Genomic DNA, 26,150 nt, shown 5'->3' on the forward strand with positions numbered 1-26,150 from the left:
TTACTTCTGTCTTGATATACCTAGAATAGCTGTGGGAAATAAGTCCAAGACTTCTGCGAATGGTCCAAGTATGAAAGATTTTAATATTGATGCATTTACTGTGACTTATCGCACACCAGAAAAACCTATTTAATTTCCACCATTGGTTTCTTTCAATGAAGTTGAAAGAGGTGCATGGGAGCAGCTTGGATGTCAGAGAGGTTTTTTGCAGACTTAAGGACTTAATTTTGGAATAATTTCCAATAAGTTGCTAGGAAAGATTATGGGCTGAGGGTTTTTGCAGGATATTAAGAATTATATCACCCCTTCCAGAGCTATCTGCAAATCCTGTGCTGGTGTGATAAATAACCCCACACTTGTCAAAAGACAGGGAGCAGCCAATGTCCTTGCAAACTAAAAGAGGTCTGTTTTCCAGACAGTGAGGTAGTGAGAGCTACAGTTGTTGTTCTAATGCTGTTAATGGGTGACTGTATGCTAATTAGTCAGATTAACTAAGCGGGTGAGTCATGCACTAACCCTTCTTGAGAGAAAGTGCCCATTTTGAGATGCTAAATGAGAACATAAATGCAATCAGGTAGAGAATTCTTGAAAGATAAGAAGAAAGCAGACCTGCTTGTTAATGGAGTCAGTGAAATTAATTCTGCTCTGGAAAGGGGTGCACATTTTCATGTTCAGGGTTCATTTTAATGGGGAAGGGTTCAAAACCTTCCGATCTATACAAAGCATTTCACTAAGTAGCTTTAATGACCTAACATAATCAAGGAGATTTCTGATATTCTCTGTTATGTTTGCACCTTCAGAAAGATTTCTTTTTTCTTTTTTTTCTTTTTTTAATTAGAGGCATTCAGATGTTTCAAATGAAGACAAAACTATAATATTGTGAAAAAACACAAAGCCCTCTCATCTGTGATTGATGGGAAAGTATTAAAAATGTTTATTGTGAATGCTCAAGATATTATACAGAAAAACTACAGCTTTGCCACATTTGAGAAGTCGGCATCAACACTGACAGGGACCACAGGTGTGGTTCTGTCGGGCTGTTGGGAGTCACCACTGAGGGTAAGGGAAAGGGGGCTGGGTGCCCTTCTGTAGAGAAGATCTGCATCCTTTTTTTGGTCTGTGTGATCCCTTCCTGTCAGGGTGGCCACCCTGTGTGTTTGTGTTAGCCTATTTTTATGGTTTTTTCTTCATTACTCATAGCAGGCATCAAGGAAGTGTAGCAGTGGTGCTAGCAGCCATCCCACACTGCCTGGGATGCTTTAGGTCCTGAGCTAAACTGGGCTCAGATCGCCAGGAAGCGCCAGTCTCTGCTCTGAAATCCCAGTCAGCTTCCCAAGTGCCTGACACGGCGAGCGGAGGAAGCACCGGACCTGGCTCCCAGCAGCTGTCCAGTGACCAAGCCTGTACGTGGCATTTACTCATGGCAGTCCCCTGTGGGCACCGTGAGGCTTGTGGGGACGTGCTCCACACGGGAGCCAGTGGGGAAGTCAGTCAGTGCTGCAAGGAGGCTGATGCTGGGCAGAAGTTCTGAGGGAATGATGCCCGGGGGGGTTCTGTGGTCCTCCAGACCCCATGAAAAAACACAGGCCCTGTCACACCCCTTGGGTACTGAATTCACCATGAAAATATTTTGCCTTAAGCTTGCTTTTGAACATGTTCTGTTGACTCATCATTTGCCAGAAATAGCCTTTTTTCCTGAAGTTTTTTGACGTCCAGTCTGATATCAAGGCAGCAGCTTGACAGTAAGACTGCTAGAAGCCGTGGTTCCACAACTCTGCCTTCTTTTCTAACCCAAACTCTTCCTAGTGCCACTGCAAATGGCCACCTGTTTCTAGCCCAGAGGTGGCTGCACTGAGGTGATTGGTGAAGTGATCCTTTTATATATTTTCAATTCTCTGAAGTGCCTTGAGGCTTGCAAAAGGCACTATATAAATCAATTAATAACAGTATCAGAGGTCAGTCAGCCAATAAGAATACAATTTAGTTTAATGAGAGATAAATAAGACAGACAGAGTGAGAGGGAAAGGGAGCTACAAGGCTACAAGCTGGCTCTAAATACTCCAGCTCCTGGCTTTATCACAGTGATCATCAGAAACAGAGGAGATAATTGTGTCATTGCCATTTCTTAGTCCAGTGTAATATCTATTACTGGTTTTGATGTCTTACTCAGCTTTGTACCAGTATGATTTTAGGAAGAGTGTACATTATTTTCATGAAAACAAATATGAGCATGAGGAAGCATTTTTCCCTTGCGTGCAATTCCTACTAAAGAATTTACATTCTTCTAATTTACTGGTTTACTGCACCACTTAGTGCACTCCTGAGATGTGCAGAATGTCCTCGCAGTTAAGAATGTGCAGATGAAATTTACCCTTTTTGCACTGAATCACTCACTCTTCCCTTGGAAGTCACCATGCTCTTTCCTCCCTCTAAATCTCCTTTAACCACTCTAATAAAAGAACAGATTATTCTGCATAGTTACAAAATGGATCCAAAACGGATGGTTGGCAGTTTATTTGGATTTTAAGGTACTTCTGTATTTTTGCAACCAAAATCTGGTACTAAATAGGTGAAAGGAAAGACTCTGTTTTAAATTTGATTCTTCCATTTGTATAGGACTGTGGATGTAGGAATGAAAATTCTCTATTGTAGCCCCAGACAAAAAGCTGGGCTACACCACCCTTACCAAAGCAGTACTTGTGAAGTTGCCAGAAGATGCACAGGCCATGGAGCAATAACCCAGAGGGGTGCAGGCCTGTGTGGCTAAACAAGGAGGTGTTTCCTGTTTGTGCCGCAGCAGAACACAAGCAGCACAGCCCATTGTCGTGGCTGTGTCCACATGGACCTGCTGGAATGCACTGAACAGTGCCTCGGGCCCTGCTGCCCTGGATGTGAAGCCTGAAGAGCTGTCAGGGAAGGCAGCAGCTCCTGTCCAGCCCCTGCACGTGCCCTTCCTGTGGGTGCAGAGGGAGCCCGTGCATTGGGACGCATTGGTACACGGAACATTGCTAGGGAATTGTCCAAGGCTCGGTATTATAGACACAGCCATTAGCAGCAGAGCATGAAACATGTATCTAAAGCAGAATTAAGCAGTATGATGGTGAACAAGTCCATAGCTGTAGGGCAAGGCTGACTTGGGTTCAGATTTGCCACAGTTTAGTGTAGCATCATTACATGCAGAATTGTGTCACCTGGTTATTCCTAGAATCTTCTTTTTTTTCAGCTGTGTCTGCACTCACTGCCTCTCTCTTTGTCTGGCAGTTGCCTACATCATGCTCCAAGGGGGTACTTGTTCACACCTCAATTTGTGGCCGTGGCAAAGGGATGCAAAGGAGGAAAACAGACCTTCCTAAAGCTCTTTTACAAGAATCCAAAGCCAAACAGCGCTGACTTCCTGCATATCAGCACTTTCAATGCTGCACCCCCAAAAATCCCACTTACATTTTTGAGTCCTTTCACGTGCCTCAAAACAGCAGCCTGTTCAAATCTGGGGCTGTCTGCTTCACACTTAGGTAATCCATTTTCAGCCACTCAGACCTGGACCTGAAAACCTTTCTTCTGCAAGGGGGACTGCTCTTTGTTCTCTCTCCCCCAAGCCAAAAAAAAATCCAGCCCTGAACACTGTGACAAAGGATTAGCTCAAACTGAGGCCAGGCTTTAATGTAAATAGCCAGACAGAGAACAGAATGGCTTCTTTTATCAAACTTAACATCCCAAAGCTCTACTGATTTCATTGTCATTATGGTGGTGATTAATTTGACCCAGAGTACTGCCACCCACTGCTAAAGCCTTCGCTGCATCCCTGTTGATAGCTCTCATGACAGAGATTACAGTCTGCCACTGCGTTGTCCGTAATTAGTACTTGTCAAAATGAGATTTGCCTATGGTAGCCCACTGCTCATGAGAAACCCATTCAAAATTAAACATGCTTTGGAAAATAGGGGACAGTTCATCCTCTAATTGGAACCAATAAGTACAGAATGACAACTCTTTTTCTCATCTGTTAAGTGTTGTTCCAGTTCTTAAAAATGATTTTGTGGGTTCTCGCCATAGCTATCAATAAGTGTCCTCTGGTGAAGTATGAGGGTGTTGATTCTGTTCTGCAGCTGGGTTCTAAAATGTTTATTCAGTTAATTCCCCAAAGCAACACAGTTTAATTACTTCATATGAAACAGGGACATGGTCAGGGCACAGTGGCAGTCCCTGACACATGGCCAATGCCAGCCCTGCTGCCCATCCGTGAGTGACAGCGGGCCGTGGGGAAGGCCAGGGCTGGGCACAGCCTAGGGAATACCAGGAGTGACACCAGGGAGGGGGCATTTGGAAGAGCTGTTGCACATCTCCAGGGAATGGAGGGAAGAGGAGGGAGAAAATCCTGATGGGCTGGCACGGAAATGTGATGTTTGTAGTGACTGGGGTGTGGGCTAGTCCAAGGCTTCATTCATCAATGTTTTGGGTTGGACTAGGCATGGAGTCTAATACACAATTCACTTTGCAGATCAAGGCTACAGCTCTTTGGGTTTTTTCCCCACTGTAAGAGGAATGGCCAGTGTTACTGCAACCCTGAATGCAAAGACTTAGTTACTAGATCCAGTATCACTAAGGATTGCAACAAAAGGTTTTCTGATTAAACTCTGAACTACAGGGCCAAGGGTGGAGTAAATATCCATGCTGGAATCAACTGAAGTTGATGTCCAATGACATTTTTTACAGGACAAGCAGGAGAGCTTGTGTTTTTCAGAAGCATGAATACATCCATCCATGAAAATAATTGCCCTGAGCAACTGCCTAAAAAGGCAAGAGGAGGGGATCCAGAGCACGACACCCTTGTGCTAGTCAAAACAGACCTTTGTTGGAGAAATACATCTTTTCAGGTCAGGTACTGGAAGTGCTCAGCAGCTCTTGAAACCAGTGGAATATATAATGGCAAAAGTGAATGCTTGGAGAATAATTCACAAGAGGTGATGATGTGCCAGACATAATTCTTCACCAATATTTTTAATTTTATTCCACTAGAAGAGGCAAAAGAGTTTAAAAGACATTAGTAATTTTTTTTTTCTGAGTGCCCAGCCACTGATTAAAGTGCGACACTTTCCTACAACTGGTTAATTAATCTTTACACAGTCCTATATGTAAACTCCATTCGCTAAAGTTTATTGGACTCCCTACCTGAATCTTGCACAGCCAGATGTCAGCTTTCATCCTTATTTTCAGTGGAAGTGCTGGTGAGAAGTGGATGTTTTGTCTTGAATAGTGCTAAAATATCAGTCTGATCAGTTCTGACTTGGGCAAGTTATAGGGAGGCTTTGTAGGGATGGAAAGACCTCATTGCAAAGCTGCAGTCCAATGCAGCCCTGGGCTGCATTACTGTAAGTTAGACAGAAACCTCCTCGTCACTGGGCAGCTGAAGATGTGGGCCAGGTGGAGATCAGCTAAAAAGGGAAAACCAGAACTGCTGGTAGATGTAAATTCCATAGTCAGGGAGAGACTGAGTCACAGGCTTGGAGAAAAGTGAGGACTGATAGTCTTTGGGTTTGCAAAGAAAGCTGTTGCAAAGAGTGGTAATAAGCAGTTGTCCTTATCCACTGAAAGCAGGAGAAGAAAAAGCAGCTTTGAAGATTCTGTCAGTTGTGAAAGTTAGAGATTATTTAATTGGGGACTTAGATTTTTGGAAAATATTTGTTTTCTATTTTAGGTTTTTTCCTGGAATCACCTCTTTAAACTAATGAGACATTTACTCTAGGCATTAGGAAGCATTTTCTGATGATGACGGTGACTCCATCCCGTCACACTTGGCTACAAAGGGGAGGCGAGTCAGCAAATGTCTGCTGGGAGCGCGCCGGACATGGCCGGCCCCGCCGTGCTGGGGGGGAGGCAGGGGATGACCTTGGCAAGCCCCAGCCAGTCCTGTTCCCTCTCACTCCGGCAAGGCTGAAGATTTACTTTCACCCTGAAGGTAATCAGTCAGTCGTGATTTTGACCTACAGTTTAATGTGCTCTCTTGCTATAGTTACAGACATCCTCCTTCTGGTTATGCTCCCTGCTGTGACTAATGGCATCTTTGCAGCTAAAGAGGTGGTTTTTAAAGAAAAACATCCAAGTTTCAGCGCTGTTACTGAGTTAATAGTTTTAGCAAAAACAACGGCACAGCAGTCCTTGCTATGGCGTATGAACTTAACATTTTTTGGGTGCAAATGTGTACATGTATACTTGTACCCCTTTTGCAAAACCCCTACATACACAGGAAGCAACGATTTTTTTCTGTTACTGTTTATGCAAAGGATCATCAGTGTTGGTATTCACTATTCACAGTGAAGTACATTTAAAGTTCAGCCTCCATTCATACAAAATAGTCTCAGTCAAACAAAGTTTTTTGAAAACTGAATTATTTTGCACAAATGGAAAAATAAATGGAAATGAGTTTGCAAAGAATCAGGAGCTGAATACCACACAACATACCGAGATCTTAAGGAAGCTTTACAAATCTGATCCTGCAAGTCTGATTTTCTGGAAGATTATTAAGAGTGACATGAGAAACCATTTTTTAAAGATAAAACCATAAGGATTTTAATGATATTTTGCAATCTATCTCAACCATTAATAACTCCTCCTTTTTAAAACACTGCAATGATTGAAGGTAATTCTCCAAACTGAAGAACGGGTGTTTAGATTTAACCATGAGACCCCTTTAAATAAATAAAATTAATTTTTTTTGTCTGTGTAGATGCTGACAAAAAATTTGGGAAAATGCTACATTCATTTAAATCTCCTTCCCTTGTTTTCACTTTCTGAAAATGTTCCCTGTATCTGTTCACCTCTAAGCCCAATTAAATTCAAGGGCAGCAGATCACAAAACCTAATGCTACTTGACCAAAATTTCTACTCTGTGTGGCAAGAAAATCAGCAGAAAGTAGCTCAAGTTTTTCTTTTCTTTGCTATATAAGACGGCAGATGTCATTTGGATACTAATTGGAGTCATTGTACAATCATGTTAGATGCCCTGTTCTCATTCAGCATGTGGCAGGTAACATAGTACCTATGTTCTTCAAGAAAAGATCAATGACAAAAAGGTAGTTTTCTGCTGCAGGGAGAAGACAGACAATTAGAAAATCACTATTTGTATTCAATCTCTGTTTACACTGGTTGACCACATCTCTTGCAAGTGCGCATTTCTCTCCAGCTTCAGAAATACACAAATATATCAGCACCAGAAGTCTCCTCTCGTTTTAGTTTGCAATTCAGGATTGCTTTATTAATCAACGCAAGATGCATTCATTGAACTGGATTAATCCTGCATAAGTAATTTTGAAATTTCCTGCTGAAGTTATTTTTCATTTCTGGGAACAAATCATTTATTTGGATTTTCATATATCAGGATCACAGAGATTTGCCACAGTCAGATTTTAATTTTAGTTACATCTGAGCTGGCTTATATATTAGGGTGCATAGTTTTGCATGAGAGCATCTTCTAAAATCTGTAATTGGTGTGGAACACTGACATGCACAGAATACATCTGACAAGGTCCAGAGAGTTAGGTTCAGTTTCGCTGATCAACATCTATGCTGCAGATTAACTGAATCTTTTATGGCATTACAAGCCCTCCAGAATTCATTAGTGTGCTTTCCCTTCCTGCAAACCACTCTGACCTCCAGGGCTGCCATCACTGCTTCCTTGGACAGGACCCGAGAGGCTGAAACAGTGACTCTTTTCCACTGCTGCACTAAGAAAAGAAATTAGAAATGTGTATCTTAAAACTGCCCTGGAATGTGTGCATTGGCACTTACCTTGGCCTTTTAGCACTGCTTGGGATTTCTATCTCCTTTGTCTGTACCAGAAAGCTCTATTTAAATTGAAATATGGTCTCTCCCTTAAAAGCAAGGGAACTAGAGGACTTTATTGATGAGTGATTATAATACAATAGAAACCAGTATATGTAATGAGGTTTGGCACGGATTTTTCTCAGAAATTGGCTCACAGATGCAGCTAGCAGAGTAAATCATTGTATTAAAAGCAGCAAGGGGGACAAACACATGAGGGAAAGCAATGCCAGGTTTTGGGAGGTGGGCGCACAGTACCTTTGAAGACAGTGCTGTAATTAAGGAAAAGGATATTTTTCAAATGCCCCCTTTGTTATTCTTAAGGGCATGGGTACAGGTTGCAAGTCAACAGCAAGTCAGTGTTCTCACACTTCTCGGCCAGTGGATGGGACCACAGCTCAAGACCAGGGAAGTACCTTCATTCACTGATCTGTTGTTTTCCAGGCCCCACTCTGCAAAAGTACTTAGGGAAGTTTGTCATGCTGAAGGAAAAATGGAGAAGATGAAGGTTTGGCAGGAAGGACAGGAGAGAAGGAGAACTATGGAACAGTCCATGTGTCCAGGTGCCAAACATGACTCTCATCAGAGAATCCCTCCAATGCAGCTGGGACCAGGAATTGTGACTCATCTGCTCTTCTTGTGCTTCCCACCACCAGCATCAGCTCCCCTCCTGCATCACAGGTGCTGGCTGTGGCTAAGTGCTGGCCACAGCCCAGGCCCTGCACAGAGGTGTCACTGGGCATCTCTTTGACAGGTTTTGTTGTGCTGAAGTCTGTGCATTAAAGCTTGAACACTGCAACACCTAAGTACTCTGCTAATTTATCCTTCTGCTTGACAGCTAGACCACTGAAAATTATTAGCTGAATACCACCACCCAAGGGCTTACTTAGTTCTTTTCATGTTTGTCTCATGTTGTCTTCTATTGAATTTTCTTATATTTCTCTTCTGCCCTTTGTACTGCCTTTCCTCTAATTTTTTCCAGCCTTGCTCTGATATATGCTTCTCAGAAACCATCTTTGCTTTCCTCATTAGTCCTGATTTTTTCTGTGCTCTTGGTCCTCAAAAAATTCCCACCTTCTCCTCTCACAGTCTTGTTTTCTATTTTTTCCTTTCGTTCTTAACTCTTCTTTCTTACTATGTTCCCTTCCTTTCTAAATCATATCTCTGCCCACTGCTTTCGGTTTCTCCTCTTCATCCTTCTCCCACATTACTTAAAAACAATATGCATAAATTTCCCTTCCTTCTTCTGCTGAAATAAACTCATTAATGAAACAATCCTATTCACTGTGCTATCTTACCATAGTTGCCGCTGGCTCACTTCTCCATTCCTCCAAAGGTCTGAACAGGATTGATTCCCTCCCATCAGAACCCTCTTTCATTGTGCCCACAGCCACCCTCCAGTACAGCCCACACCTGCTGTAAGCACGGGGGCCAGTTTGCTCAGTGCACCCCCCTGGTTTGCATAGGCAGGTTCTGGTCCCTGACAAAGGTTGGTAGGCATGAAAAAACAATGCATGAATAGTAACTGGCACTTATAATGCCTCTGCTTCCTGGTAGAACCTCCTGCTTTTACCTTGTCTTCTCAGCCTGGCAATACCTCTTGTCCCAACTCCTCTACTGCATGCCCATGCCAGCACTTTGCCTCCAAGAACTGAAATACCCATAGTTAGAAGGGTCAGTTGCCACAGGAGGAACATTTTTAAGAGGTATGAAGTTGCCACAACAAGCACTAAATTCCCCAGAGCAAGACTGGGCTTAACAAAGCAGTGTCCTTTTCACTTACCTTACCGTGGGACAGAGGAACAGAGGGAGCAGCGCATGGCAGAGGCATTTCACAGGCATGCAGTGGCTTCTCCAGTCAGAGCAGGCACAAGGGTGGAGCTTTCCCTGCTGGAAAAAGGTGCTGCTTTCCCAGGCAGCACCTTTCCCTTCTTTCGGGGGAAGACCAACTCACTATAGACCCGTGTTTTACTGCGGTCACTGCCCTGACAAGCACTGAGTAGTGACACTTGGAAAACAATGAGGTTGTTGTATTACACCACAAAATAAAGGAAGTTCACACATCTACATGATAAAAAAAGTTCCAAAGAATTTAATGTAGATATTATTTATACATACACTTTATAAGTAGGAATATGGCAGACAGTTGAATTAGTACATAAAGTTTTATTTAAAGTTTCCCCCCTACAAGCAAGCTTCATTTACACAGTCTAGTACTGTACAAAATTTACACTCTTTGTGTGACTTATTTAGTTAGCACTTTTTCCCTGGTCATGCCTTCCTGAAAGACAGAAAGATTTAGACAGTCCTCATAAATCTTTGCATTATCTTGATAAAAAAAAGGAACCATTTAAAAGGACAAGAAGTATCCTTTAAAAATGGTACATTTTAGTAGAGACAGGTGACAGTCAGTGTTCAGTGGCAGACCTTTTAAATGTCATACAAGGTTTCTTCATTTAGTATCTTAACAGTTTCCTTCTTTATATATATTTATATTTATATACTTCCAACAGGAAAGGAAAAAAAAGTCATGATTGCACCAAATATATTTTACAAGGGATCCCTTGGATCTGAACAATATAAATAAATACAAAACCAACTAAGATTGCACTATATAGGAGAAATGGATTGAGTTTCAGGATATACACTCCACCTTTATGAGCTCCTTTGTGATGCTCACTGGAAAACTCCCCAAGGGCACATTCAAATATTAGCATCTTCAGATAATTATTTTGTTTAAACATTTTTTCCAGGCGTGCAGCTACCTCATCAACTGGATTATTGCATATGTGTGGTATAAGTCTTTACTGCATTACTCCAATTTTACAAGTTGTGTAATTCTGCTGCAAGCAAGGGAGTTGCGATAAAACTGGACTGATGCCAGAGAGAAGCAGTCCCATGGTATTTGCTCTCCTTTATTTATATTGCTCTCAAGCATCAATATATAGTGTAATTTCTGTGTACAGTTACCCTTTTTCTATTTTGCAAAGCAAATAATGAAGTCTTTCTCCCATCTATTGCCTCTGCAGCAGAACCAACCTCCAGCAGCTGCCTGCTCCTCGCTTAATGCATTAGCATTAAGTCCTGTTGTGAAAGGTATGTGCAAGGCTGAAAATGCAGGATCTGAGTGTCCTTTGCCTTTTATCTGGGGCAGCCAGCTACAGCTAGGCAGATTAAAGGCCAGATACTTAGCTGACATAAAGTACATCCATTGGCTTCAATGGAGCGATGTCAGTTTACACCAGTGAAGAGGATGGTCCTGAGAGTAATGGATGCAGCACTAGTAAACCACAGTGGAAGAATTATGCACATACTTTAATGAGCTGCAGATGATTATGTCTGGTAGTGAAGGTAGTGAAGAATCAGGCTCAGATTTTGTCACTGCTTTTGCAAAGCCAGGACAGAAAGACATAAGCTTAACATGTAGACAGTCTGATTTGTGCAAGCAACTATGACTTCATGAAGCAAGCCCTAAGTGCCACTGGTCCCGTATGGGGGCATTCTGAACTCGCTTTGCAAAGTGTAAATAATTACACAGGCTATAAGGCAGTGGAAAGTCTAGCCTTATATTACTTTGGATCAATAGTAAAACTCTCTCAGAGTGCATCTTAAGATTAACCACACAGGACTACTTTAACTACTTACCAGTGTCTCTCCAAAAATGTGCATAAGCATTTCAGAGTCCAAAGCAATAAATTTGTGATTAAATGCAGTCTTCTTGTCTTTGGAAAGAACTAGCACAGATACTGATACCTAACAGGTTAGTGAAAAGGAAGTAAGGTCTCTGGTGCTTCATTAAGTGGTCATAGAAATAACTTACTTTACAAAGCCAGATTTTAAGCTGTAGGATCCAAATTCTGTTATACTAATGCAGAAACAGTCATTCCATGTGATTTCAGTGAAATGACTCTGACTTTACACAACTGTGACTAGAAGAATTTGATCCTAATCCCTAAGCTGCTATTGCAAGAAGTGCTCTGTAAAGCATAGCTTTCATTGTAGTCTGCTTTCTGCTGCACTTGCACATGGAGACTTTGAAGGCAGAGTGTATTAGTTGCCAAGCTGTGCAAAAACTGAATGATATTTCTTTACCTTTTATAATCTTCTGATGCTGTGTTGCTTGCAGAGCATATGAAGTAGTTGTAGGTTAGGATTACAGAGGAGGAGACAATTCTGCAATGCAGTGTGAGCTTTTCACTATCTGAATTCTGAAGCATTCATGAAAACAACATCCTCATGACTTCAACACAGATCACATGCAGGTAGATACAATGCACAATACTGATCTTGTCTCTTCAGGCTGTATTTGAACAGTTAGCCATCATTTTTTTTTTTAAGTTAAATTTGACGTGAGGAGTGTCTCTGCAGCAGGAAAAGTTTAAATCAGTCTGAAATGGCAGTCTGTGCTTCGTAAGACACCGGCACCTATCTGAGATGGGACAACACTTGGTTTTTCTTTTCTTTTAGTTTGCTCCTAAAGCATAAACATGGAATGAGGGGTCAATTATGGTAGCTTTGTTTTAACAGGAATTCTGTTCTAATAAAATATTTACGTCACCCGTCATTATTTTCCCAAATGCACTCAGTGTTCGTGTCAGTGCTCCTGGCCCATCACTTGTTGTAGGGAACGCAGGCCGGCAATACCACAGTCGAACAGGCAGGTCCTGCAAGGGGCTCCGCAACGTCTCCTTCCAGTTCTGTCCAAGTCCCTTTCTCAGGACTGTAGCAAATAGTAGAAGATTTGTAGGCTCCCTGTAGTAGAACAAAATGTCATATTAAATGTGGCTTTGGTAAAATCCAAGTCACACGTCAGCTCCAAAGATATTTGAAAACGACCCATGGTGACTCTAACTTAGAAGCTCTTCAAGAGGTTTGGTTCTGTCTTTCAGCACCCAGCCTCTGAAAATCAGACTCCTCATAAGCAGAGCTCTAAGCATACAGTCCCATCAATTACTTTTCCAAAATTCCTTCTGATTTTTAAATTACTCATATTTGTGAATACAGTCTAATAATAACTTATCTAAATAGAAAGCACAAAGGTGAAAAAACACTCCATGTTCTCCACAAGCTGAAAACCAACCCGAACCTTCCCCTGCAGCTACTTCCCCTCTCATCTCCTCTCCATCCCATCTGCATATTATATGGACTGGCCACAAGAACTCAGAAGGAATAAAAAGTTGGTTGTAGAACGCTGGTACACACCATACTCCAGCTGTAGCCTCCTACAAGGTAAATACTGTCATCCAGGACTGCACAGCCAGGGCCACTGCGACCCTCCAGAATAGGAGTCTGGAGGATATTCCACTGGTCACCTTTTGGATCGTAGCATTCCACAAGCATTACGTCGAGATGGGAGAAACCTGGATGAGGGCATTGAGAAAAGAGAATATGTGTTATGACATATTGTTTTATTACTTGGTTTACTGTTAAATTTATTAAATTACAGTTACAATACTACAATTATAATTGTTAAACATTTTTCTAGACAATATCTTCATATACATCTAACCCAACTTCTGTAACATTAATGCTTCATTACTTCAGATCAAATAAATCTGTTCAAGGCTTTTACCATTAGTCTTCTACAAATCAGGAATCCATAGAAAACCTGACCATATCAGGAAACACTCAGTAACAACTTATCAGTGATGCAAGCAGATTCAAGCAAAATTCTTCCTTGTCTCTCAGTGCTAATACAAGTTTGAACACGTAGGAAGAGACTGTCCTGGCAGTCTTCCTCAAAAGTTGGCAGATCTAATCTATTCAAAAATGAACAGGTTGAATTTTTCTCAGAAATCAATGTCTAACAAGTCCAGGGAGAGCTTAGACAACCGATACCACTTGGTTCTAGAGGGACAAAGTGCTTAGCATGATGGACATGATGTGCAGGACCAGTTGCAATCTTCCAGCTGATTTAAGGTATACCCTAAAGCACACAGCTGGGGTGAAGTCTTTAAGGCAACAAAAAACGTAACCACAAGAACGGTGGTCCCATCCTTCCCTGGTAGGCCAAAAAATGTCCAAGCAACTGCTGCTGTTTGATCACCAAAAGGCAGAGGGGTCTCAGCTCAAGATTCTCAAGCTGTGTCAATGAATATGAATTAAGTGAGCTGAACACAGACACGGAACGCAGGAATCCCGGTTCCTGCTCCAATATTTAGGCAATTCACTACCTCAATCTACCTTCTCTATCAGAGCACTGCAGTAAAATTGTGACTTTCTTAATAATGTGAGGTGCTTTACTTAACCCTTCTGTCTTCTCTTCAAGGTATGACAGCAAACGGTATTATTTCTGCAAAAAGGGCATTTGATGATATCGGCACTTCACAAGGAAGCTGCTTGCTAGAATATTATTTATGTCTGGAATTAATATGAAATAATATGAAATAATTCATAATAATATGAAATAATTCTTTGCTGCTGTAAGGTTTTCAAGGGGCCATAAAAAGGCCACTGCTGTGCACCCAGAGCCCACCAAAAGCTCTGTAACAAACTGCAGTATGCACATGATTAGCTGTGATGTGGTAAAGGCACTGCTAACACTACTACACAGTTCCAGCTTCACAAAGGAGGGCTTTGCCATGGAGCCCTGCTATTCCCTGCCCCTGGAGAATTTGTAACGTTTCATCCACACTTCAGTCCCCTCCCTCCTCTCTGTCCTTGCAGTTCTTCCTTTTGTTTCACTGTACAGGTGAAACCATTTTTTTCCAAGAAGTCCTTTTACCAGACAGCCTGGATGTTAAACACCTCTCACAACAGTGAGCAGTTCAAACGTTACAAAGGCACCCAGGGCAACAAGCTGTAGAGGCAAAAATGCAAGGCTTATTAGAAGTAGGTGAAACTGTGTGAAAAAAAAAAAAAAAAGGTGGCAGAATAGAAGCAACTCAAGCCTCTGCAAACCAAAGCATGTGCTTTAGCTAGAGGAGAGCTGTGCAAGGTTTTAGTTTTGTAGGAGGAAAAGCCAACACTGTGAAGCACTGAAACCTACAAAATTTTCAGGTGTTCATGTGCAAGCAGCTTTTGCCCTCTTCACCTTATAAGGTCCAGTCCATAAACACCCATCACAGAGGGGGGCAGGGGAGCAGAGGCACAGCAGCCCTGAACCTGCCTGCAGGGGTTTATGCACCAGTACTACTTATCAGGGAAAATTTACAGCTGGGACTTGGTCCCCTGCATGCTCCACAGACACTCAGACCTCCAAAAGCAGCCTGTGGCTTTACAGTAGGCCCTGGGTACCAGAGTCAGACATGACCTGGTCTTACTGGCACTTAGCATATTTTTTCACTTTTTCTTCTCTATTATGATTTTCTCTTTTGTTGTTGGGAGTCTTTTATTTTTTTCATTTTAAACTTTAAAGGAGAAAGAAGAAAAAAAGTTAATATAAACTATTAAATATTATCATGGGACAAAGGAGCAGGAGGTGTGCTTTTTGTCTAAGTGGCTGGATTAAGAAGCATCTTTAACAGCAATGACATATAGGTATTAAGATAAAAATACCAGATGCCTAAGCAATAGTTATTTTAATATGAGACCATTTTGAAAGATGAAAACAAGAGACCTCTAAAAAGAATTATAATAAACAAGCTACATTTAATACTAAAAAGGGATTTAAAGAGCCTAGTCCTAATATTTAATGGCTGGAAGTTTCCTTTTTTTTTCTCTTCATTAAATCAGGAGCTTGTTTTTGTGTGTTGCTCTGAATAAAGCTCTCTTTAACTGCACATTTTGGAAAATGATTTAAAGAGGAAAATATTGCTGGTACTTTCGGGTCAAAGAATAATCTGTTTGTTTCATTGAATTCTTGGTAATGACAAATTGTCCATGCCTTTGAGTAATGGAAGCTCCCATTTTTATTATCTAATACATTCATTACTCATATATTTAATGTACTGTTATAATTTTAAAATAATTTGCATAAAATGTTTTTAAAATTGCTGGCTCAAGTGTCCTGTTAAATTGTGTTGCTTGGTTTTTAATGTATTTAACAGTGACTGTCTTACAAAAATATTCTTTATCAGAGATGTGGGACACTGGGTACTTTTTTGCTATTAAAAATGTGACCTTTCAGATGGTTTCCTCCAATTGCATACAGTCGGTCATTCATTACAGCCAAAGTGTGGATTGCTCGTTTTGTGTTCATGTCCTGTTTTCGGGCCCAGACGTCCATCACAGGGTCATAGCAGTACAGCCAGGGGACATATTCTCCATTGTGAACACCTCCTGCAAAGTAAATACACATCAGTTAATTAATATCCATAAAGACATTGAGCTGCAGCAGGAATTCAGCTCTCTGGTTTTGGGGTTCTGCAGATTTTTTGGGTTCTTTTATGGTGGTTTTGGGTTGGTTTTCTTGTCATATAACAGGAATTATACAAGACACTGGCCTGAAATATATATCTTGCCATTGTGAACAGCTCCTGCATGGGCTGCCAAGGGCTGTGGTAACGAAGACACGTAACGCCACTCGTTTGTCTCCAGGTTGTAGCACTCAACGCTGGACAAGTAGCCAGTTTCGTTTCTTCCACCGATGACATACAAGTTCTTGTCAAGGCGGCAGGCGTAGAAACTGGCTCTCCTGGGGGACAGGGCAGAACAGAACCCAACAAGTCAACAACAAACCAATTAGCCATGTCAAACATTTTTTTCCCCCTCTCCAGCTGACTGCCTGAACTAAGAGAGCTGCTCCTTCAAATGTTACATCAGAGAGAAGTGTCCAGGAGCTTCACACGCTTACAGCTGTCCTAGAGACTGTGGCTGCTTCACTAATCAAACACATTCCACATCAAAAAATACTTCATTTTTTTGTGTCAAAATAATTAGGCACACATAAAACTGCCAGGAAATACCCCTTTTCAAAGCTGTTTGTTGCTTTTTCACACCCGTGAAAGATAAAAAGGTGCTCATTAATGTTTGGGGCATTACCTTGTAAGGGATATAACAACTCAGTAAGACAAAGTGAAAAATGAGGTAGATAATGTAACAATAATAAATTATCTTGACATTCACTTTCTTTATGGTCCTTCAAGGGTCATTGTTCCTAATTTACTAAGAGAACCACATCATCAAAATTTTTCTTCAATTATCATTTTTTTCTTCCTTCTGCAGTACTGCAAATAGAACAACTTTCCTTACGCTAGCCACAACACTACATCTCCACCCTTTAACTCAAAAGAGGTCTGTCTCCATTCAGCTAACCCTGAGAAAACTTTTAGCCACCTGTCTGCTTTTACACGCAACTCAGGTGTGCACTTAAAGAATTAATTTTTCTGGCCAGGACTGTTGGGCATATATTAGTTTGTCTTCCTCGTGACTCCAAAATTATTGCTGAGTGTTTGTTGCTGAAGTAAAAATTGAGCAGTAGACGATTTTGAGAGACCTTGGTTGGTGTAATCCACTCTCAGGGAAAGCTCCCTGGATCATTCAACAGCAGGAAGGTTTTCTGGAGTAGAGACCTTTAATTTTAAGCTGCAATAACATGAGAAAGAAAATTGCAGAAGAGCACAGCTGGGCTAGGATGAAGATCTGTACAAAATACTGAATGAACAAGAGTTGCCAGTCCCCAACATAAAGTTTTCTCCTGGGTGAAACCAGAATGACATGGGAGACCAGAAATAAGCAGGCAGGCCAGGTACAGCAAAGTGTAGCTCTGACAACTCCTGCAAAGCAGGCACTCTGGAGTGTGGCTGTAGCTTGCCAAACCCTGCTCTGTGGCTGATTCAATGCACTCTGGTTCCTGCCCAGGCGCTTTAATTTGAATCTGGGAGCAGCTGCATATCTCAGTCCTGAATCATGCAGTAAATCTTGGGGGCTTGATGGTCACCTGCACCATCAGGGACTTGAACCTGCAGACCACTGTAAAGCATTTGGATGAGCAGTGGTACGCACAGAGCTCAGCATCCTCAATGAACAGCTTTGGTATGTCCAACTCCTCCCCGGGCTTCCCGAGAGCCATCCCATGACCAGCTGAACTAGCCAAGTCTGGTGTGCCCTGTCCCTAAACCTGACATCTGGCCAGGCATGTTCAGGAGCATTTCCTTCAGTGAAGGCAGGAATAAGTTCTTGCTCTTTTGCACAGCTACCTATTTTCACGAAGTTGTAGCATCCTTTACATTCTGGAGAAATCTCCCTCTTTGTTAAAAGGCATCTGAGACTGGCTGGTGGTTTATAAGTTGGAAGAGAAGTGAGGCAGACACCAAGAGATACAGCCATGGAAACAGCAGGGCTGGCTGGGTGTTCAGGGAACAGATTTGATGCACCACTGCCTGTTTCTGACCTTACTTTTTGGATTTGGTGCACACCTGACAGGGCTCCTCACCAGCCAGGGTCACTGAGCACCTCCTGTTCACTTCTTTGCTATCACCTTGCCTGCACATGGGCAACTTGGACTGTGTGGGACAGCACCCCTTGCTGAGTGGGGCTGGGACTCCACCACAGGGAAGACTTCTGAAAAAAACCATGGAAACAGGAGGACAGGAATACTGGCAAGTGTCTCCAGATCAACTGATGAATTAGAAAAGACCATTTAATTTATGTGTCAGTGGGCAGATAGAAGCTGATGGCATATTTTGCTCTGCATGGTCGGGCAGCAAATTGTGCATCTATATTTTTAGCCTGATATTCTATGGAAACAGAGCTAATTTGATTACACTGTACATGTACCCATGTCTGCCTACTGTTGTCTCTTAAAAAAAAGCCTGTGACTGATTTCACTCCAATTTGACAGAGGCTATAGGTGTTACAGGCAATCAAGTGCATATAAGACTTTCTGAGATATGTGATGGGCCTGAGGCAACACAGCCCACAGTTGCCCCAAAAGTAGGAAAAGCTGCAAAGGTCACCTCCTATTAGACATGAGAGAGCCTGCAAAGGCAGGTACACATTTTTCAACCCTCCTGTGTCCAGCAGCCACAAGGCACAAACCCACAGGGTGCCTCTTGTCAGTGCTCCCATATCCACTCGTCTGTCCTTGTGCACCTTCTCTGGTGAACCCATTAACAAACTGCTCTCAGCATGTTTTGCCTCTCTTTTTTTTTAGTTCAGGTTTAATAAACAGAGGTAGACACAACTTGCATGCATTATTCTCTTAACCAGGATTTCACTGACAGTATTCTGTACGTGTACTCCTGGTTTCATCCACACAGTGTCACTATAAGGAGCAAAAATGAAAGCATCAGCATACTTCACTCTTCTGCTCGGATGTGAACATGCACTCAGTAGCTTCTGTCAGAAATATTTTAAGCTTTTTGGGTTTTTTTCGTTTTCAGTGATACAGTGAGTAAGGGCATGCTGTTACAGTGTGCAAAGGCATGCTGTCAAGTGATGACTTTTAAACTGCTGTAAAATATGATTCAGATTAAACTATAATACAGCAATCTTTGCATGACAACTTTCTCCTCAATACTGGGAAGACACTATCCATTCTAATTAGATAACTAGAAAGTACCTCAGGATCTGAATATGGATAATAATTATTTTGTGATTTTCTTCAGGATTTGAAAATACTCGATGTTCACTGGTCTCTGAAATGCTTTTCCTTCACACCCCTTCACCCAACCATCAACTCAACCAACTTCTTCTTTCAAGTATACACATATAAAAGGGAAGATTTTCCTCGTGATTTTCACACATGATGAATTTATGCCCTGAAACACCAAATAGAACTACCAGTCTGAGGTTTAAAGTTACCAGTGCTGTTACTGATTGTCGCAATATCTGGACCTGATTTCAGAGTCACTTATAGAGTGCATGCTTCGCTTTTTAAAAAATAAATAATCTTAAGAGGGGCTGACATTACTATTACTAAAGTCACAGACAAAAATAAAATGTGAAATTGTTCCATCTCTTTTTCGGTGCCTTTTCTCAGCTCACTCAGCCTCAGAGAGTACACTGACCTGCCCACTTCCCACTTCCACTTGCACTTCTTCAGAACCTGGTACAATGCCATGCTTTTTGGTGGTCTTCAAACAAAAACTTTTAACTCCGAATATAAGAAAAAGCAAGTTGTTTTAAATGTTGTTTTGTTCCAAACACCTTGAAAAGCTCTGTGTTGAGCTGGCAAGATGCAACAGTTCTGACTGAGATAGCCAGCTGAGGATCAGACCACAAGTTCAAATACAACTGCTACAAAGACTGCTCCTTCAGTAGCCATCATAGTCTAACTGAACTGCTCTCCAAAAACCTTCCTGTTGTTATGGCATCATCAGGCAGATATGTTTTTCCAAAGCTTATGAGTCACTTGCTGGTTCTCTGAACAATAAAATCCTGGAATTGTACATGCTTTTCAAAAGCATCTGTTTTTGAGATGTTCTTCAAATGAAAAGAAACCAAACTTGGCTCTAAAGAAAATACACTGGTGACATTGAATCCATAATGGGATTAGACTTTTCTTTATAGCTCATACAGTAAAATCAATCAGATATGGATTTTGGCATGTGAGATAAAAGTTTACTTATCAAATATTTCATACGGATTTTCGACCTGAGAATATACTGCCTGTGAACGAGTCCCACATTTACCTGGCAGTCATTTCAAAGGAGCTATTATAGTCTATCCAGCCAATTATTCTCAGACTAAAATTCCTAAGTAGGTTTTGACTTGATGGACCATAATGACTCAGAAAAACCCATTAAACAGTCTGTCTTGTCAATGGTGCCTGCATTATGCCAGCAGAGACAGGGCATGACCCTGTACTCCTAGCAGGGGGAAAATAGCCTGTTGACTTTAATGGGAACTTTATCTCACTAAAGGAGCTGGGAAAGAAAACTGCATAAAAGCTCTCTCTTGTTCGTATGATCTTCTACAAACTGGGCCAGTCCATACCTCTGAAAGCTGCAACAACTCTGAGGAAGTCATTAGGACTGAATAAACAAACCATCAAAAACATTTTAGAAAGAGATTTTAAAATCCCTGTTTTCCAACAACAGCCCTAATGCTTAGGAGCCTTTAAAGAAAAACAACGGGCAAGCCCATGAGCTATGTATCCTGAAGAAAAGAGGTGACAATTAACGTTGTCATAGCAGAGCCCCTTGCAGAAGAAACTACGTAGGAGTGGACCACTGTATTTCAGTACCTCCGTAAGGAGCTGTGGTGTTCATGCATTACAGTTTATTACGGGCCGGAGCACAAGGCACAGCTGAGTTTCTGCCTCTTGGCTGAAGGCAGCAGCTCCCACCGGAGCACAAGGCCAGTCACCTGCCACACAGTTTTCCAGGGAAACACAACTGGCCAATGTGGAGGTGGAAAAATTCCTACTGCCTCCTTTCTCCAACCTTCAGCGGCCTACTTCTGCTTTCTGTAGTTTGTCAGCCAAATAAAGCCAACTGCTCAGCCAGCCGCCAATGCCCCTCAGGAATTTTGCTTGGAGATACCCAGAGGGCCTAATTAAGACTCAGATTAGGCTCCACAGAAGAGGTCCAGGCTCCATACAAACATCAGTCAGTCTCCTAGTCAGTCTCCCAGCTCAGCAAGGATGACTGGCACAGTGATGCCCAATCTGATGCTCACCTCCTGTCTCCCCCATGCCAACACCTAAGATGGCAGCGACTCAGTCTAGGAAGCTGAACCAGAGAGGAAGGTGTCCCTCTGTTTTAAACGATCACAGCCATGAAGGGTATTCGACAGTGCTGGTGGGAATGAGGGAGAAGGCTGGGTGCTGCCAAAGCAGCGACTTAGGTCAATCCAACTGAACCTTGAACAAAGGTCCTTCAAAAATTCTGCAGACTGACATTTTACCCCTGGAAATTTGAAAAGACAGCCGTATTTCCAAGCATCTCATAAGACACACCTTGAATCACAAGGCTGCACTGAATTAAATAAATTTATGACTGCCAGACACCTGAATACTGTAGACAGTCAACAAAAAAACTGTAATACTAATATAGAATAAAGAAAGCATTTGAGGGAGACACTGTGAGATCTTTTGTACATGGGATCCATGAGAAGATGGGTGTTGAACTGAAGGATGGACACTGAATATTTTCTTCAAAGAACATTGTAACTTTGGATCTTCTGCCTTTGAGATTCGTCTTACGAAACATGCATCATTCAGTTCAGGTTTATGGGATTTTTTTCCTACCAGGGTAGGATTTGGGACCCACACTTAAGTTTACGTCATCTTTACGAGTCATTGCTCAAGTCCACGTCCATCTTTGCTTTTTGGTTCACAGCAAGATTAAAACATGAGCTACTCTAATATGGATTTACTGACAGCAACTTCACTCAAAGACCACCTAGGATTAAGAGTCCTCTGACAAGTGGAGACATGTTCAGGAGAGCTTTTCATAGCTGGTGTGGTGAAACAGGATGGAGTCAACATGTGAAGATTTCAGTTCCCTCTAAGATATCTGACTATAATTACTGCTTGTTTACTGCAAACTCATCATGACATTTCAGTCAGGGAACATGACAGGACACTACGGAGACTTCAGGAAAATCCTTCAGACCGTACTCAGGCAACCAGTAATTGCATGAAGTCCATGGCTATTTTGCATGAATTAGCACTGCAGGACTTGGCATCTGGAGTTCTGAATTTGGAAAGTTTTAAAAATTAGGAGACAAATGGGACACAACTGCGTGCTGCAGTTTTATCTGTATTTTAGGTGCTTCTACAGGCCTCCTTACTCCCAGAACCAAGCCAAACCTCAGCTGCTCCTAGGATGAGAAAACAGAAATTGAAAAACATAGCAGGTTTTTACCTCTCTTGCATGGGTGGAAGTTGTATCCAGCTGTTAAACCTGGGATCGTATCGGCTAACAAAGTTTGTACTGTGCTTCCCTGTAAAGATAGATTATTTTGACACTCAGCTGTTTGTTTCATGTATTTAACATCATGATTGTAATATATATTACATATAGTTCACAAGTTGACACCTTTTATGAAGGGATCCCCATTTTACAACAATGTATGATTACGCTATGTGTACAGTAATAATTCAACAAATAGGGCACTGCAAGGTTTGAATTAGCAGTCACTAGCAGTAAAAGCAGATAGCGATTATTCTTGGTCTTTGTAATAAGATCTTGAAAATGTGTATTTAAATTTACTTATACACGCTGTGGTATTTTCACAGCCACAATAAATCACGGCACTAAATAAAATTACTGCCCAAAAGAGGCATCCCCACGGTATTTTTGTGACTCGAATATTTTGTGTCAGGTAAAAAAATTAAAGGGAGAACACATGTTTTTCTTTCTCCTCACATCATCTCTGTGTGGAACATGGCAAAAACCCTTTGTGCAAATAACCAGGAGCTGCATAAGCCATCAGCATGGGGTATGCAGTGTTTGCACTAGATGGTTTATTCTACCATGTATTTTCAGTGTAAGTTAGAAGGAATTACAGATGTGCATCGAAGGGGGAATACACTCTTAAGAGTTTTATTCCAAGTGTGTTAGCTAAAATATGAAGCATGAGCAACATACACCACCTAACTAGCTTCTCCCTGCTGTCAAGCCCAAGAACTGTGTTCATGTCTTCACAATATTAAGATTTCACCTTATTTTACATGCAGATTGACATCAAAGCAAGAAAACTGAAGCAAGAGAGTGCATGGCAATTTCCTGTAACACCTGAGACTTCAATAGATGAGCATTTTGAAAACAGAAACCTTTGTTTATGTATGTGTGACTAAAAAATTGAATTAGAGGCTTCACAGGCCAGCAGAATAACCTAACTGCGTATGTCACAGTTCTATAAATGGTCACTGGGCATTCTACAAGGTGAATATTTTTGCATCAGACAAGCCTCTGCAGGATTGGCTTGCTTTGCCTGCTTCATTCCACACTTACTTCAGCATGTGTAAATAGACCATCAAGACTGGAGAGAAGAATAGCAACACAGCTAGAATTTCTATTTATAATAATTTAAGATCATGTTCTACAAGAAAACAGAGAAAGAAACCATGCTGACCGCTCTGGAAGTAAACTGATTTCCTCGCTATGTTATAAACACGTTCTATATGAGGAGGGTAAAGCAGAAGACTGATGAGTAATGCAGCATTTCCTTTCTAATCCAGCAGGGTACCTAACAAGGACCATGCTGAGCATCACTCAAAGACATGACCATCTCAGCACCATCTCCAGACAAAGGGTGAGATCCCCATACTGTAAGGGCAACTGGCCATCCTGCCACTGAGCTTAGTGAAGTGAGGCTTTGCTCTTGGTTCCTATCTGGATTCCTTTAGTCTACACAGACAATTTAGAAAAAGAGGCATCAAGAGCTATAAATTCAGAGAGCAGCAAAACAGTAACAAGCTCTAGGTTTCACCATCTAAGACATTGACTAATCTACTTGTATTTTGAAAAGCAGAAAGTCAAAATAATATAAATATTGATCCTAAGTTTAAACTTCTATTTATTTTTCTTTTTTTTCTAGGTTTTAATGCTGCTGTATTCACTACATCTTTCAGAGCTACTAGCACTTCAGTGCTCATTAGTTATACAGCAGCTTCTTCACTGTTGTCATACAAACCTATAATTTGGGGACCTTGGCTGTCTAGCACAACATGTCATACACATGCTCACTACAAACACCACGTATGTAGAAGACTGTAAAGTGCAGGGCAGAAGAAGGGTTTAGTAAGCCTAGAGTGGGAATGCAGGAAGGATCCAAATCTGAGTCCTTCACAGGAAGGGAGATGAAATCAAACTAGAACAGGCACAGAGAAGAGCTACTATGGCAACAGGAAGAACAAAAAGTTTTACCTTATGGCAGGAGACAAAGAACTTGACCTGTTGCACCTAGAAATACAAAGGCTGAAAGAGGATAGGAGTGCTGTCTGTAATACTTCAGAGGAACGAATCTCCAGGAGGGGAAAAACTATTAAACTGAAGGCCAGCCTTGGCATGAGAACAAGGTGATTTAGACAGTCAAAGAATAAATTTTACTGGATACCAGAATAAGGCTCCTAGTTATTCAGAGCAATTGGATTCTGTAATAGCTTTCTAACAGGAGTAGTGGGGGCCAAAAATCCAACTGCTTTTCAAATGTAGCTTAGAAAATTTACAAAATGGGACTATATGATTCCTGTGATTGCAGGAAAAGGAACTGATGACCTACTTAATCTGCCTGGTTTAACTGTTTTGACTGCAAATCTGGACTTCAGTTTGAAAGAGAACTCTTATCTACTCCTTCGCTCACCTGTCAGGAGATTGCACATGTTAGGATGCACCTGTCAGAATACAGAACCTGGGACAAGTGAACAAAAATCAGGATTAGCAAATCAGGATGATGGGACAAAAGGAGGCAGATGCTGTTCTCTGCTCTGCAGCCATGCCAAAGGGTGCTGGGCTCTGAAGGTTATGAAGTTGGTCTTAAATCCATGCCTGTGTTGTGCACCCTGCTTTCCTCAGTGTTTACTCATGCAAGAACCCTTGTGACTGGATAGCCATGGGAGGATGTGTAAAAGTGAGAAAAAATGTCTCCCGTACTTTCTGGGCTGTCAGGAAGTCAGCAGAGCACAAAGGAGGCATGAGCACTCCTTAGGGTCCACGCAGTTTCTCAAGAGCCAGATGGTCTGATGGCTAAAGCAATGCCTTTCCATTGCCACCATCTCCAAGATAATTCTTCACACTGGAAATTCTCATTTGAAGTAGAAGCTTTGTGAAGCCTTGGCAAGATGGTTCCAGGTAGGTCCATCTGAAGTCCCTCCTGGGCTCTGAGGATAGCAGATGAGAGCCTGAACATAAATTCAAGTGGGTATGTGTGAACTGCCCCCATGTAGCTGCACATTTAGAGCAAATTGGTTTCAAGAAAGAATATGCCCAGCAGTAGCACAGGATATAGTTTATGATTTCAGGTCCACTTTCATTAAGATCAATTTGATAAAGAGGTTAGTATAGCAATGCTCATATCTCTTTTATTTCTATCTTCCCTACAGAAAAAATCCCAGCACTGGTATTCACAGGACAGGGAAGTTGGTAGATGTCTTCAGCAACATCTTCAGCTCAGGAGTTGATCCAGATCTAAGCAATCTCAGAATTTAGGTACTATTCATCTCACAAACAATTGTGTTTGATTCCTGTGTCAAATGCAGGATATGTACCCCTTCTACCATCTCTCCATCACCTTCCAAGTCAGTTTCCACATCTTTAAAATGTGGGTAATTATACTTCTTTTCTTTTACCCTTCGTGTGACATGGCCATTTAATTATAAACTGTCTGGAACAAGGTCTGCCTATCCATATGCCTACCACCAAATACAACAGGGGCCCTCACTGGATGGATGTGGCCAACGATCCTAAAAGAAATTGTCATTAGTGATACTGCACTGTCTCCTGTTTCAAATAAAGGGCATTCAACAATAGAACTAAAGGGCCCTTCTCCTAAGACATATA

The 26,150-nt window shown here is 41.7% G+C and overlaps 1 protein-coding gene across 3 annotated transcripts in view; it reads right to left on the minus strand.

Moving 5' to 3' along the window:
- Window positions 1–9,883: 9,883 nt before the first annotated feature.
- KLHL14 (kelch like family member 14) overlaps window positions 9,884–26,150 on the minus strand; it is a 61,422-nt gene continuing 45,155 nt past the window's right edge. For all 3 annotated transcript variants that reach the window (XM_032124401.1, XM_032124386.1, XM_032124395.1), the window contains exons 5-9: window positions 22,512–22,590; window positions 16,203–16,393; window positions 15,880–16,038; window positions 13,021–13,178; window positions 9,884–12,570 (exon numbers count right to left, since the gene is read on the minus strand). In XM_032124401.1, the coding sequence (XP_031980292.1) occupies window positions 12,430–12,570; window positions 13,021–13,178; window positions 15,880–16,038; window positions 16,203–16,393; window positions 22,512–22,590 (728 nt within the window). In that variant the 3' untranslated portion in view covers window positions 9,884–12,429. The remainder of the gene's footprint in view (window positions 12,571–13,020; window positions 13,179–15,879; window positions 16,039–16,202; window positions 16,394–22,511; window positions 22,591–26,150) is intronic.

This window comes from Corvus moneduloides, chromosome 1, assembly GCF_009650955.1.
Source record: "Corvus moneduloides isolate bCorMon1 chromosome 1, bCorMon1.pri, whole genome shotgun sequence".
Taxonomy (NCBI): Eukaryota; Metazoa; Chordata; class Aves; order Passeriformes; family Corvidae; genus Corvus; species Corvus moneduloides.